The 13360-nt window shown below is 46.2% G+C and overlaps 1 protein-coding gene across 1 annotated transcript in view; it reads left to right on the top strand.

Moving 5' to 3' along the window:
- The window catches only part of LOC103770634 (putative polypeptide N-acetylgalactosaminyltransferase-like protein 3), a 70218-nt gene that overhangs the window by 54158 nt on the left and 2700 nt on the right, over positions 1–13360 (top strand). Inside the window, exons 2-4 of the mRNA XM_008937902.1 lie at positions 1811–1996; positions 5507–5644; positions 6826–6921. Coding sequence (XP_008936150.1) covers positions 1811–1996; positions 5507–5644; positions 6826–6921 — 420 coding nt within the window. The remainder of the gene's footprint in view (positions 1–1810; positions 1997–5506; positions 5645–6825; positions 6922–13360) is intronic.

Genomic DNA, 13360 nt, shown 5'->3' with positions numbered 1-13360 from the left:
GGCTATGTATCAAACTGATGCCCAAAACTCTTTCTCTCTTAGGTTATTACAATATGTGCATTTCAACATATTTTGTACAGATACCCCAGAAATCTAGGAAAGCTTAAAGCCATGTGAGTTATTTAACTAAAGCACAGAGAAACAAGAGGGCACCTTGGCTGCTGGAGGCAAGCTTGTTGGAAAATGATGTTTTAATTACATCGTGGTTTTTACATTTAAAAACTAATTATTCTGATCTGAAATCGGGACAACACTTCACACACACCCCAAACTACCTAAAAAGGTGGTGCTGGGGATCTTCCAGGACTGGCAGTTTTATTCAGTGTTGGGATTGAACCCAGCAGCTCTGGGAACACCCAAGGGCAGAGCTCTATGCTCCTGTTTTACCAAGACATTGAGAAACTGAAGAACTGAGCAGGAAGAAGTGCTGACAGTTTCTGTCAAACTGTTGTCTTCAGAATATCTTTACATTTATTAGTGCTTTTTTTTTTTTCTTTAGAACTACCTTGTTCAGTTCTTATTTGCTTTGCCAGCATGTGACCTGTAGCAAAACTTTTGAGGAGACCTCCTGGGCTTTGCTGGTCAGAGATGAGCATGGCTATGGCTGGGTGGGAGGGACAAGTCATGCCCCTCCTCTCAGAGATCAGCTCTGAATCCCCTCTGGAGGCACAGAAATGTATTTAAAGGAGTTCAGAAAGGTCAAATGGCAGAAGAGGAGTAAGATGGGATGGCTTTTGATACATGTTTATGCACCAGCTAATAAAACGGGGTGCTCGTTTTTTGATCTGGGCTCCGATATTCTGCAGCAGTCCAGGTGAGAATGGCACGAGGAGCAGGATTGCCCCAAGGGAAGAAGACGTGTCCCTGTTGTACCCTTCCTTGTGTCACCTGGGCTTGGGCTGTGCACGTGTCCCAGGTTGGGTGGGCTGAACCCACCACGCAGAGATTCAGCAGGGCAGCTGCTAGAGCCAGGAGGCTCCTGGTGCTGCCGGCAGAGTGGACTGAGAGGGGTCGGCAGAATTTAGGGAACACAGATGGGATAAAAGGTGGTGAGCCTGGAAGGGATCCCAGAAACGATGGGTGTTATCACAACTGTGCACAGTGTTAATGCAGAGCAGACTGCAAAACAGGAGAAACTGGGATTATTAGGCCTGGTTGGCATATGTGTTTGTAACGATTGCCCAGTGCCTGGTGTCTTGGATATGTGTCTTTAATTTAAAATAAATAACTTCTTGGTGAAGACAAACAGAGAGGGAAGAATCCAGGTACAGCGAGTCTTTCTATGCTTTCCCTTTCTGTGGGATATAAAGATCTTCTCAAAAGATTTTATTAACTTGTAAACTGTGATTTAAGGCAATTTTAAACAGCATGTGAAAGAAAAATAATGAACAAATGTTTTCAAGTGGGAGAAATCTGTCCCTGCCATATGTTTCACTGAGTCATCCCTTCTGCAGGAGGGGATCTTGCAATTGTTTCAACTGTTCCAGTCGCTAATCCTTTTTATTTAGCAGCAACATCACTGTAAACTCAGCACCCAAACCTCCAGCACGTTAGTACCACATGCTGGATGTAGCCCTGATCCCTCTAAACTTGACACGTGTTTTGCTCTGGACATAGGTTAAATGATTCTCACTGTGTCTCACCGTTGAGCAAAGACCAATCCTGGCCATGGGTTTCCACTTGCCAGCTTAGGTGACGCGATGGTCTGTGCTCACCAGGAGGTTACAGAAACCTCAGACCCAACCCCTCCTTCCTCTCCCATTTCTCTGTGGAGCCCCCGTGCTGACGGCGCCGCGTGGTTGGGTTGCAGGTGTGGCTGTGTGGTGGCAGCATGGAGGTCCTGCCCTGCTCCAGGGTGGCTCACATCGAGCGCAAGAAGAAGCCCTACAACAACAACATCGGGTTCTACACCAAGCGCAACGCCCTGCGGGTGGCCGAGGTGTGGATGGACGACTACAAGTGGCACGTCTACATTGCCTGGAACCTGCCTCTGGAGGTACAGCCTTTGCACCCTCTCCTTCACGTTGTTGGGTTAAAAACTTGAGTTATAGAGCATTTATTGCCATTTGGCAAAGGAGAGCCTTAAATACTCTAGTCATATCCACAGCTGTAGAAGTCAGCAGAGCTCCTCAGGCTTTCATGGAGGTTCTGCAAAACCTGCAGACCTTGGAGGGATTCCTACTCTTCATGTCAGCCTTTTTATTTTCGTTCCTGAAAATTGAACCTGTTTTATAGTGTTTATCTCCCTGTTGAGTGTTTACACAGCGTGAGTTTGTGTCATGACACCGCTCTGCAGATGGAGGCTGCCTGTAAAGTTGTCTGGCAGAAGATTATTAATATCAACATCATTAGTGCATGAGCTTTCTTCCTGCAGCTCAGGCAGGTCTGTGTCACATGCAGCCCAGCTCAGGTTTCCCAGCCCACAGATGCTGTCACGGCCCTGAGCTCACTCACAGTGTGTGGTCCACGTGTCTGGGTCATTTGCTTTCCCAGTGTTGGGAAGGTTGAAGCCATCAGAGCTTAGAAACCATGTTCAGAGTTAAAGGATTTGAGGTTGGTGTCTCACAGAAGGAGATCCCCTCCCAGTAGCACCACGTGCAAGTGCTCCAGAAACTCTTTAAATAGCTTAGATGATATATTTACTTCTGCACAGAAAGGGTTGGATTTTCTTAGACCTGACATGTTGTTTTGCATATGAAACCTGCCACGTCCCAGCATGGTGAATGCTTGGCAAACCCTGGGGTCCCGCCAGCAAGACGAGCTGCCCATGCCCAGGGGACACATCCTGCACATAGACCTCTCTAGGTGATGCCCTGCACTTGTGCACAAAGCTCTGTAGGCTCCAAGAGGACTTTATGTAGGTCCAAGGCTAGTGCTTGGGCTCCAGTCTCCATGTCTAATCATGTAACCCAAGAGCATCTCCTGCCTGCTGGCTCTGAACGTTGCCTGGAGCATGCTGGGAGCATCCTTGGCTGGGCCAGTCCAAATTCCTGTGTCTCGTCCTGTCAGAGGAAGAGGAGAGGGTGGCAGGGAGGGGGGGGCAGTGCTGTTCTCCAGGTGATGGGTGGGATGAGGGTTTGGGGTGCCCTGCAGAGCCCCTGACACCCGCTCCACTTGCAGCACACTTAAGCACAAGAGCTGGCTTGCTCTGTTCAAGCGTGAAATAAAACCATTGCCACAAGTGGCCAGGCCTCACGTGAGCAGATATTTACAGGCATCCTTTTGGTCCTAAAAATAAAGAGGAAATATTCATGCTTTGCAGCTCCCACCCCTGCAAAGAGCGGCTGCGGTCCTGATCCTGCCGCAGCAGCATCCTCAGCTGGCAGTGCTGTGCTCCCAGGCATTTGGAGAAACATGAAAACATCAAACCCCGAGCTGCTGCTGCTGCTTTCCGAGGAAAGGTTACAGCTGGGGAGAGGTTCTGGCATTTAGAGCCGCAGTAGTCACAACTTTGTACTGCATTAGAGAACAACAGGTGCCTGGGAAGGGTCGATGGAACTGCCTTAGCTGCTGGTTTGTCATCCTGGGGGTGCTGGGGAGTCTCAGGTCAGTTCATTACTGAATAGAGATGGAAAGAATTGCTGTTTACCCAGCAAGCTGCAGGAGGGTGCTGGCTGTGACAGGCACTGCTCCAAGCCTTCAGAGAGCTGCCTGCAGGACTGAGAGATTTCAGGTAGCTCTTAAATATTGGTTGCAAGATCCAAAAGCCCATAGGCAGAGGTCAAAAATTACAGTGGGTTCAGGCCCAGTCCCTGAGCTGATGCCGTTTTTAGAGGTGTGGCACCATGCTCCTGCTCAGGAACAGCTTTGGAGAGCAGCAAAAAGAGGTTGAACTTCATTGGGAAGCTGCAGGTCCTGGTCACGTGAATCAGCACTGGGCTGGGTCTGGGGAAACAGATCTGGGTTACCCTAAAAACCATTTGAGATTTTTATGTAGGTCTTAGCAGTAAAATCAAGGTTTAATTTTAGAGAAGCCTTGTTTGGCAGGTGGCATTGTGCAGGGGGTTATGGATATACACTGAATTATTTTCTGATGCCACCATATTCAAAACGAAGCCAAACCCCCTGCACTGAGTGTTTCAGGTGCTGACTGGTTTGTGGTCCCACTTTGCTCTGTGTCCCATCTCGCCCACTCAGATCTCAGCTTGTCCTACCTGTCTACACTGAATCATCTTTATTTTAACATATGAACATTAAAATGCTCATAGTCAGGCATTAAAACGGTGTCTTCTCCAAAGCAGAGTGAATAATTCATTAGAAGATCATTACAAGCACTGTAATGGAAAATTGCTTTCCAAGCTGTATTTAGTGATCACTGCAAAAGATGAGAGCAGGAGCTGAAGTAAAGTAGAAACCCCAACACCTGTAGGAAGGGAGTAGAAGGGGCTGCAGTGTGCCTTTGGTTTCCTTCACCTGGCTGCTGCATTAGTTCCCCAAATTCTGTAATGGAATAAAAGTTAAGAGGGGGCAGTCCTCTCCAGCCCTGCTCCTGGCTCCTGGGAGATTGTTCCTCCAGGGACAGAGACTGTGGCTTCATCTGCTTTTAAATCAGCTCAAGCAGTGGGGTTCCTCTGTGTCTCCAGGGAGACTATTTCACTGTCTAATTGTCCAAATTGTCAAGAGGCTTTTATGAGGTTCAGCCTCAACTTCTCTTCTCCTGTAATTTCTATTCTTTATTCTTGGCCATCTGGCTCTGTTATGTGTGAATCTTACACCTCTTCCCTCTTCCCTCTTCCCTCTTCCCTCTTCCCTCTTCCCTCTTCCCTCTTCCCTCTTCCCTCTTCCCTCTTCCCTCTTCCCTCTTCCCTTCCCTACCCTTTCTCTCCTTATTTTATACCTCTGTGTTGCATCTCAGTAGGGTTACACCCCCTTGGTGAGTAAGGGGAAGGGTCTTGGTGCTCAGTGCACAGACAGGGGTTTGCATTTCCAGGATTCAGCATGTGCCCATCTTTTAAATCCTGATGTACATTTGGTGTTAAGCTCTTCTGGAAGTCCTGTAGATCAATGCCCAAAAGGGAGGTGAGATCTTTTAAAACTACTTTGTGCCTGTGCTCATTGACAGATCCAGTCTTCCTCAGATGGATCCAAAGCCCAGGGCAATTGGTGAGCAGGTTCACCTCTGTCACAGTGCACTTCTCATATTTCCTTCAGAAACTTTTCTTCTCCATTTTGGTTCTCTTGTCTAAATTGCCTCCCAGGACCAAAGCATGTCCAGCATCAGTCTGGTGGCCATTGCAAGGATGCCTTCAAAACCTGCAGGAGAAGTACATGTCTTCCTCTTGTTATGGCTCTGAAACCAAAGACTTCCCTCTGACTTCTGTGAGGATGATTTCAGCCCTGGACACACAGGGTGGAATTCCCTGGCATGGACTCTGTGTAGAGTTACTCAGCTGTTGGCAGTTTCCAGGAGGCTTGGGAGTGACAGCAAACAGCAGTGAAATACACTCTCTTAATTGGGGTTTTTAAGAGTATCCATTCAGTGACGTGCTGTGTCTTTATTTTTCAGAATCCAGGTATTGACATTGGGGACGTTTCTGAGAGAAAAGCATTAAGGAAGAGCTTGAAATGCAAAAACTTCCAGTGGTACCTGGACCACGTTTACCCAGAAATGAGAAGATACAACAACACCATTGCTTATGGCGAGGTAATTAAGGCTGAGCAGTCCTTAGATCAGACTGGTAATATTTACAGCTGGTGAGTCTCTGATGAAAAATAGCCTCAAAGGAGAGGAATGTGAATCAAAACCTGCTATTTGTGTATAATTGTCTACTTTTGTATAAATCTGGTCACAGTTTCATCTATAAACCTACTTGGGGATTTATTTCTGATCTTGGAGACCATATACAGGAAAATATTTTAATACCTTATTTACTGAATTGACAGAAAATTATCTATATTACCCATTGAATCCAGGTATTAAGTGGCTGTATGTATATTTTTAACACACAGTTGTCTTATAAAACCCTGTGACTTAAACTCAGCCTAATTCCTTACAAGATCTCTGTAGGATACAGTGTGTTGTCACAACAGCTTATGGACGAGATGAAGTAAGGAGACTTAATTCAATCTCTGCTGCCTTTGAGACTGTACTGGGAATATAAAAATAGGCATTTATGGGAACTAATAATACTCAGTTGCAATAGGTCTCATGGAATAGTGGCAGTTTGAGGAGGCTTCTGGAAGCACAGCCTGAGCACCCCTGACGGGGATTAATTTTAAGAAAGATTTATTATCAAAGTTACTTAATGCCTTCAAGCTAAAGCCTCCCCAAAGTAGTATTTTCAAAGGCATTATTGCAGTTGCCCTGAGTGGGGAGCCTGGAGAGAGGAGAGCTCTGTGTTAACAGTTCTGGTGGCTGGGGTTCAGTGGTCCTTTGGCTTTGTGACGTGGTGGGTTTACCATCTCTGCATCTCCTCCTGCATCCCTGTGGAGATTTGAAGGGGCTCCTTGTGCTAGCTGGACTTTTTCCTCTGCCTTGTTGAGCACCTTGGGACTCCAGTGAAATACAAACCTTTCTGCATTGATTACAGGCTCCTGGCAACATGCTGATGGCAGTCTAAAAATACGTTTGTTACCACCACACATGACCAAATACAAAGAAAACTGTGTTCAAGGAAGCTGGCTCCTTTGAATGGTGATTATTACATAGAAGCAATCATCATTAGGCCCTGTATTTAAAGAAAACATATGGCCCACTAATCCTTTCCCTGCCTGCTTACGCCTGCTGCTCTAGCACTGTATATCCTTTCTGTTGCTGGGTGTCACTTTATCGCTTACCCCCAAGGAGGCAGAGCCATCTAACTGCACTTTTCTTGTTTCTTACAGCTTCGAAACAACAAGGCCAAGGATGTCTGCCTGGACCAGGGCCCCCAGGAGAACCACACGGCCATACTGTACCCGTGCCACGGCTGGGGCCCGCAGGTGAGGAGCTGCTCGTGCTGCTGGCACCACGCCGTGCCCAGCAGAGCCCAAGTGTGGGTGTGCAGCTTCTCTGCTGGCTTCTCTCTCAAATCTATATTGGTAAAAAAAAACAAACAAACCCTCAGATGTGAAGGTGTGTTTTCCCAGCTGCTTTTTTTGAGTAGCTATTTTCTGGATTACCGTAATCGCGCCGGTGCTGCAAGGAAAAGGGTGATTTGAAAAACTCTTCCAGATGAGGGTAAATTATGCTAAAAGCAGAGTCAGTGAGCAGAGCAGCACGTACACAAGCAGAGCATTTCACCCAGCAGAGTAAAAACCTACCAACTGAGGAAAGAAAACAAACCGTGCTTCTTAATGGGATGATAATTTGCCATTTCAGCTTGCCTGGGAGGTACCATAGCCTTAGTTTTCTCGCACTCCTTTTTCTACTCCAGTAGTTTTAGAGCAACCCAAAAGTTTCTTGTCCTAATTTGAAGCTTCATCTAGATTAAAAAAAAAAAAAAAGCATCATTCCAAGATTCACTGTAGATCGTATCTCTTTTAGAGGATTAATGGGTGTGTCAAATACTGGAAGTCAGTGATGATGCACTAACACAGCCTCTGCTGTAGTTTTATCTCTGTGTTTTAAGGAGAGAGCAGCATGGGAAGGCTGCTGGTTTGATTGCCACAGGGGTGGAACAAAATGGGGTACAACACTAGCTCTGTCCCTGCTGCCTTCTGTTAAACCAACAGGAGCCTCTAAGCTGGACTTGGAGCATCTGCAGCCCCAGGGATAATTCACCCAGTTCCCCACTGACTTTTCCTGTCTGCTTTCCTTTTATCTCTGCCCATAGCCTCACTTCAGTCTTTTGCTTAAATCCTGTGATTTTCTTTGTGCTGTTCTTTCCGTATGCCTAGTGGTCATCACCTCATCATGCAAATCCCTGAGCACAGTGTCCTTCTCCCCCACAGTCTTTAAGGAGAAAATGATTAAAAAATGTTGAATACCCCACTATTGAATTACCTGTGTGAATACCAGAGATAAGTAAACTCAAACTTGAAAACAGAACTTTCTTCAATCCCTTGGGCATTGCTGATGATGTCAATCTAACTCCTTCACATTGCTCATGCAGCCCCTGTGTGGGAGGAGGTCTTTACAAGGGAGGGAAGTGTCCCAATTTCTGCTTTTTACTTGGGGAAACACATATTAGAGTTTACAGCAAAATCTTACAGCCATTCCCTAGGGTGTGGGAACATGTGATCCCATTCCCAGTAGATTTCCTGAGATAAAATCTGACTTTTTTTTGTCATGTCTTGAGGATTAGCTCATCAAATCTGGGTGAAAAACTAGAACTTTAATCAAGGCTTAACAATAGAAGGGTGTCAGTTATCTGTTCTAACATGGGCCTCAAATACAACTTACACACCTATCTTCTAATTTTCCACCTGCAAAATGAGCCTCATTGGCACCAAGAGGAATTGAAGATTGAGATGGAGCCCAATAGGGATGTGGAGCTGTAGGACACTGCAGCTGTGGCAGCCTTAGTGAGAACCTGGGCTCCAGGATGCTCAAGGAGGTTCATTTTCAGCTAAAAAAAATGTATAGTTCAAGTGATGGGGATGAGCCAAGAGCCTGTTGTTCTCACAGTATGGTCACTCTGGGCTTTCCAGGCTAGCCAGGACTAAGCAATCCCAAAGCTCATCTAAGCCTGACCTGCAAACTTCAGGAGCCACCTGAGCCTAGGAACCAGACTCCGGAGCCTTCAGGGTGGAGACAAATCTCACTGTGGTTTATTCTTGCCTTTAAACAAAACCCAGTCAAGTGTGGCTGATGGAGTCACTGCTCAATATAACCTAGCTGTTGCTTAAATGCACACCATTTTTTTCTTAAATGGCCCAAACTGTCTTTTGGGCTCTGTGGATGGAAACTTAAACCTCTAAGTGCATTATGGTATGAGAAACTGAATTAGCCTGGCTTTGTCTGCTAAGCCTAGGCTTTAAGATGAATGACTGAAAGCAGGTTATTTATTTCTCCCTTAGCTGTTATTGTGATCAAATTTAACGAATTTTCTTTTCCTACCTGATGCTCTGCAGCTCCCTTCAGCTCACCTGTCACACAAACTCAGCTCAGATTCTTCCTCTTGGTCTTCCACCTCCACATTGTCCCTCCTGTCTCCAGCTGAGAGCCACTTCTTGGCAGTTCTTTTGTTTTGTGATACGGGCAATTAGTTTAACTCCTTGAAAATGCTTTTTAAAAGTAGCTATCAGCGAGTGCAGGAGCTTTGAAATTAGCCTTTTGCAGAAGCACAGGCACCACACAAAAGAAATTGGTCTTTTGCTACTACTGTTTAATTAATGGGCTGCGTGTTGTAATTTATTGCTGGGAATATAATTAGAAGCAATGTAAACACTTTGTTCAAATACCTCACTTGTTTTATAGATATATTTATAAAAAAAAAATAACCAAGGAGTTGGAGTTCCTTTTGAGCTGATCAGCCTCAGAAAGCACACACTGAGTCTGTGCTCAGTGCTGGGGTAGTCTCCTGAACTCTCTGCTGCTCTCTGATGCTGTGACCAGCCACACTCATCTCAGTGTATTTCACAGTTAGGCAGCAGGTTCCTTGGCTGCAGTGAGCCAGGGAAGGGCTGGGCTCCCTGCTGGGGTTTCACTTCTGCAAGGACAGTGGTGTCACAGGTCCTGTTCCCTGCCACGAGGGGTAATGATGGGTTTGGGGTTTTTTTTAAGTCTGCATTCTGGCCAGGTCCATGCCCAGACCTTGCTGCTGTCCACTGTGGCTGCTGCATCTGTAAATGAGCAGCCCAAGGCAGAGAGTTGTCTGTATGACTTGTCCTCTTCAGTTTGTCCTGTGATTCACAGGATGATGGGGGTTGGAAGGGACCTCTGGAGACCATCTCATCCAACCCCTCTGCTCCAGCAGTGTCACCCAGAGCAGGTTGTCCAGGATGGTGTCCAGGCAGGTTTGGGATCTCTCCAGAGCAGGAGACTCCACAGCCTTTCTGGGCAGCTGCTCCAGGTTGGGGTACCCTCAGAGCAAAGAAGTTTCTCCTTCTGTTCAGATGGAACCTCCTGGGTTCCAGTTTGTGCCAGTTGCCACTGTGGCATGACTGACAAGAGTCTGGCCCCATCCTCTTTCTCAGCCTTTCCTTGTCACAGAGATGCATTGACTAGATCCCCTCACAGTCTTCTCCAGGCTAAACAGCCCCAGGGCTCTCAGCCTTTCCTTGTCACAGAGATGCTGCAGTCCCATCAGCATCTTCACAGCCTCTGCTGGGCTCTCTCCAGTAGTTCCTTGTCTCTCTTGAGCTGGGGAGCCCAGAACCAGACACAGTCCTCCAGAGGTGGCCTCACTAGGGCAGAGTAAAGGGGGAGGAGAACCTCCCTCAACCTGCTCACACACTTGAGAGTGCACCCCAGGACACCACTGGCCTGCTTGGCCATGAGGACACATTACTGGCTCATGGTGAACCATATTAATTATATATCAACTACATATTATAACTGTATTCTCTCCTGAGTTCCTGCTCTCTTCAGATGACTCTAATTGGTTTAAGCCATGCATGTGGCATTCAGATGGATGGAGCTGGCTGTGATGGGTCCCATACCTAGTGCTGAACATGGGTGAGATCTTGGCTTTCATGGAACCTCTGTTGTAGCATCTCTTAATGGGAAAAAAATTTTGTTTCTTCTCTTGTTTCCCCTTCAGCTTTCCATTCTCCCTGTTTTCATTCACTTCCAGGTCAAATCATTATCAGATTTCATGATGAAGTATCCTTTTATCCTGTAATTATATTGAGCCTACTCGTAGGTTTTTTTCTTCCTGATGGCTTCATCTTTTAAGCAATACATCATGAAAACACCTTGCTGTAATGATGTATTACACTAATAATACAGTAATACCTCATTGGAGTGACAGAGCTATGGTGATATATTAAGGTGATAGAAAGCACTATAATACTATAAAACTTAAGATAATGTTCACCCAGCAGAGCATTTCATTTAATTATAGGATAAAATATGTTTTGCCCATTTAAGCATCAGAACTTGAGGACAAAGCCATCAATACTGAGATCATCCGGGACACGGAAGTATCAAGGGTGACAAAATAGCACATCAGATGAAATTGTGTTAAAAAGAAAATACTGGAGACTTTCCTTGTGGTTGCTAATTGATGATCTGCTCAGTGCAGAAAGGAAGCTAAACAACCCTAAATTATTTTCCAATCGAGTCAATGGAGGTCATCAAGGCTTTTATTTCCCGGGTGCTAAGATGTCTAATTAACTTTCTCCCATCCCTGAGATGCAGCCAGCCAGAAACAGCAATCAAAGAAGATGTATTGGTGGTGCTGGTTTGCCAACAGGAGATGAGCCCGAGTGATGTAGTGGGCAGGACTGTGGCCATGGACCCTTCTGCTCTCCCAGCATCAATGGGGGCTGGGGGTCCCCCCAGATGGTCCCTGAAGGTGGGGGACCTTGCAGGGAGCAGTCTTCACCCAGGCTGCAGTTTTACCTGGAAGGGTGTTTGTGGGAGGCTGTGGGTATGAATCAGAGTTCCTCTCTGGGGATGCAGCTTTAGGCCACTCATTGATTAAGAGATTTAAAGCCTCATCAATGTTAATCACTTTTAAATGGTTAGCTTGTTAATATTTTTATACCCTTTTTCTCTGGTCCTTTCTCCTTTGTTTCATATCCTGGCTGGGTCGTTCCTTCAAGTGTTTCCTCAGGCTGGTACCTCCACGTTTGCCTTTTTCCTGCTGGCTTGGTCTGCCTTCTGGAGGCTGAGGAACCTGCTTTGGCAGGCTAGGAGACATGGGACAGATCACTTTAAAGGACAGATATATTGAGGGGGCAAGAGAGCAGAATTTAAACTCTGATGCCTTCAATGAGTTGCCTTTCTACAAAGCCAGGAAAACATCATTTTGTTGCATGAAATCTCACTGGATGGAACATGGGCTGTCAATTTCCTGTGACTGGACTGCAAAACCTCCTTTTTTATCAAGGAAATAATTTCCTTTGAAAAAAGACACATTTTTATCATCTTTAAGCACCATGATGACCATGTGAGGAAATCATTGGTAACTGCAAAGCAGCCACTGAATCTCCAAGGGAGCAGCTTTGTTCAGATGCTTGCTAATGTAGGGAACATTTTTGGGGTGATCAGCAGTGAAAGAATGAAGAACAGGAGGGACAATCCTTAGGAAACTAGACCTGCTTCACTGCAGGACTCCCATTTTACCCTTGTGGTTGAGAACCCTGACTGGCTCTGGAGAGGAGGGAAAGAACAACAGAAGAATGAAGATGTCGAAGGTGAAATATTCCAGAAGAAAAAAAACCCCACATGAATATCTTAGGAGTGTGGTGGAGCTGGATGGGAATCTGGGGGAATAATCACTCTCAGGTTTGATGGTTGCACAGGCCTGAAGGCTGCCATGGCTGTTGGGAGCCTCCCCTGTGCTCAGCAGAGTAGATCAGGCATTGGGCAATGTGCTAGGTGCAGATGAGTGTTGGGGCTTTTTTTATCTGGCTATTAGACACAGTAGATGATACATCTAATGCATGCTCTTAATGTTTTTGTCATAATATCTGTGTTTGTTTTTTTCAGCTTGTTTTGTCCTCCTGCAGCTCCTGCCCCACTCCCTTCCTTGAGAGAGGTTTGATTTTTGCTCACTTCTTTTTCCCAGCACGTTAGGTGATACCATGTAAGAACAGAAATCACGTTGCCCTGTGGGCATTAGGCCAACTGTCTGCAGACAAGCTGCCAAACATCATAAAGGAAGTGTCTAGTACACTAATTAAGTACATGGAGGGAAGTATTTTGGAAACAGGAGAAGGAGATTTGCACTACCCATTTGGGACCTCTGGATGATTTCTTGCATCTGTCATGGAGAGGGCTTGTCTCTTTTTGTCTTGTCCTTTTTATACCTCTTTCTTTTTGCAAGACAAGCAGCTGCATCCTTCTGTGTTGGTGCTGGAAGACTAATTCAGATGAGTTGTGTAGCTAAAAACATGCTGTCAGGCTGAGAGCACCATCACACTTGAGCCTTGGCTCATGGAAACAGAATCACAGAGGCGTGGAATGGTTTTGGTTGAAAGAGACCTTGAGGATCATCCAGGAGGTGGGAATGAGGTGGGGGTCAGTCTCTTCTCTCAGGGAAGAAGTGAAAGAATAAGAGGAAATGACCTCACATTGTGCCAGAGGAGGTTTAGGTTGGATATTAGGAACAATCTCTTCCCCCAAAGGGTTGTCAAGGCCCAGGGCAGTGGTGGAGTCCCCATCCCTGGAGGGGTTTCCAAGCTATGGTGATGTGGTGCTGAGGGACACGGGGCAGTGGGGACCTGGCAGTGCTGGGGGAACAGTTGGACCTGATGATCTTAAAGGTGTTTTTGACCCTAAATGGTTGTGTCATTGTGTGTGGGCTGCCCTGCATGCAGACACCCCTCT

Source organism: Merops nubicus, unplaced genomic scaffold (assembly GCF_000691845.1).
Source record: "Merops nubicus isolate BGI_N331 unplaced genomic scaffold, ASM69184v1 scaffold15063, whole genome shotgun sequence".
NCBI classification, from domain to species: Eukaryota; Metazoa; Chordata; class Aves; order Coraciiformes; family Meropidae; genus Merops; species Merops nubicus.
This window is presented reverse-complemented; position numbering and strand designations above follow the sequence as displayed.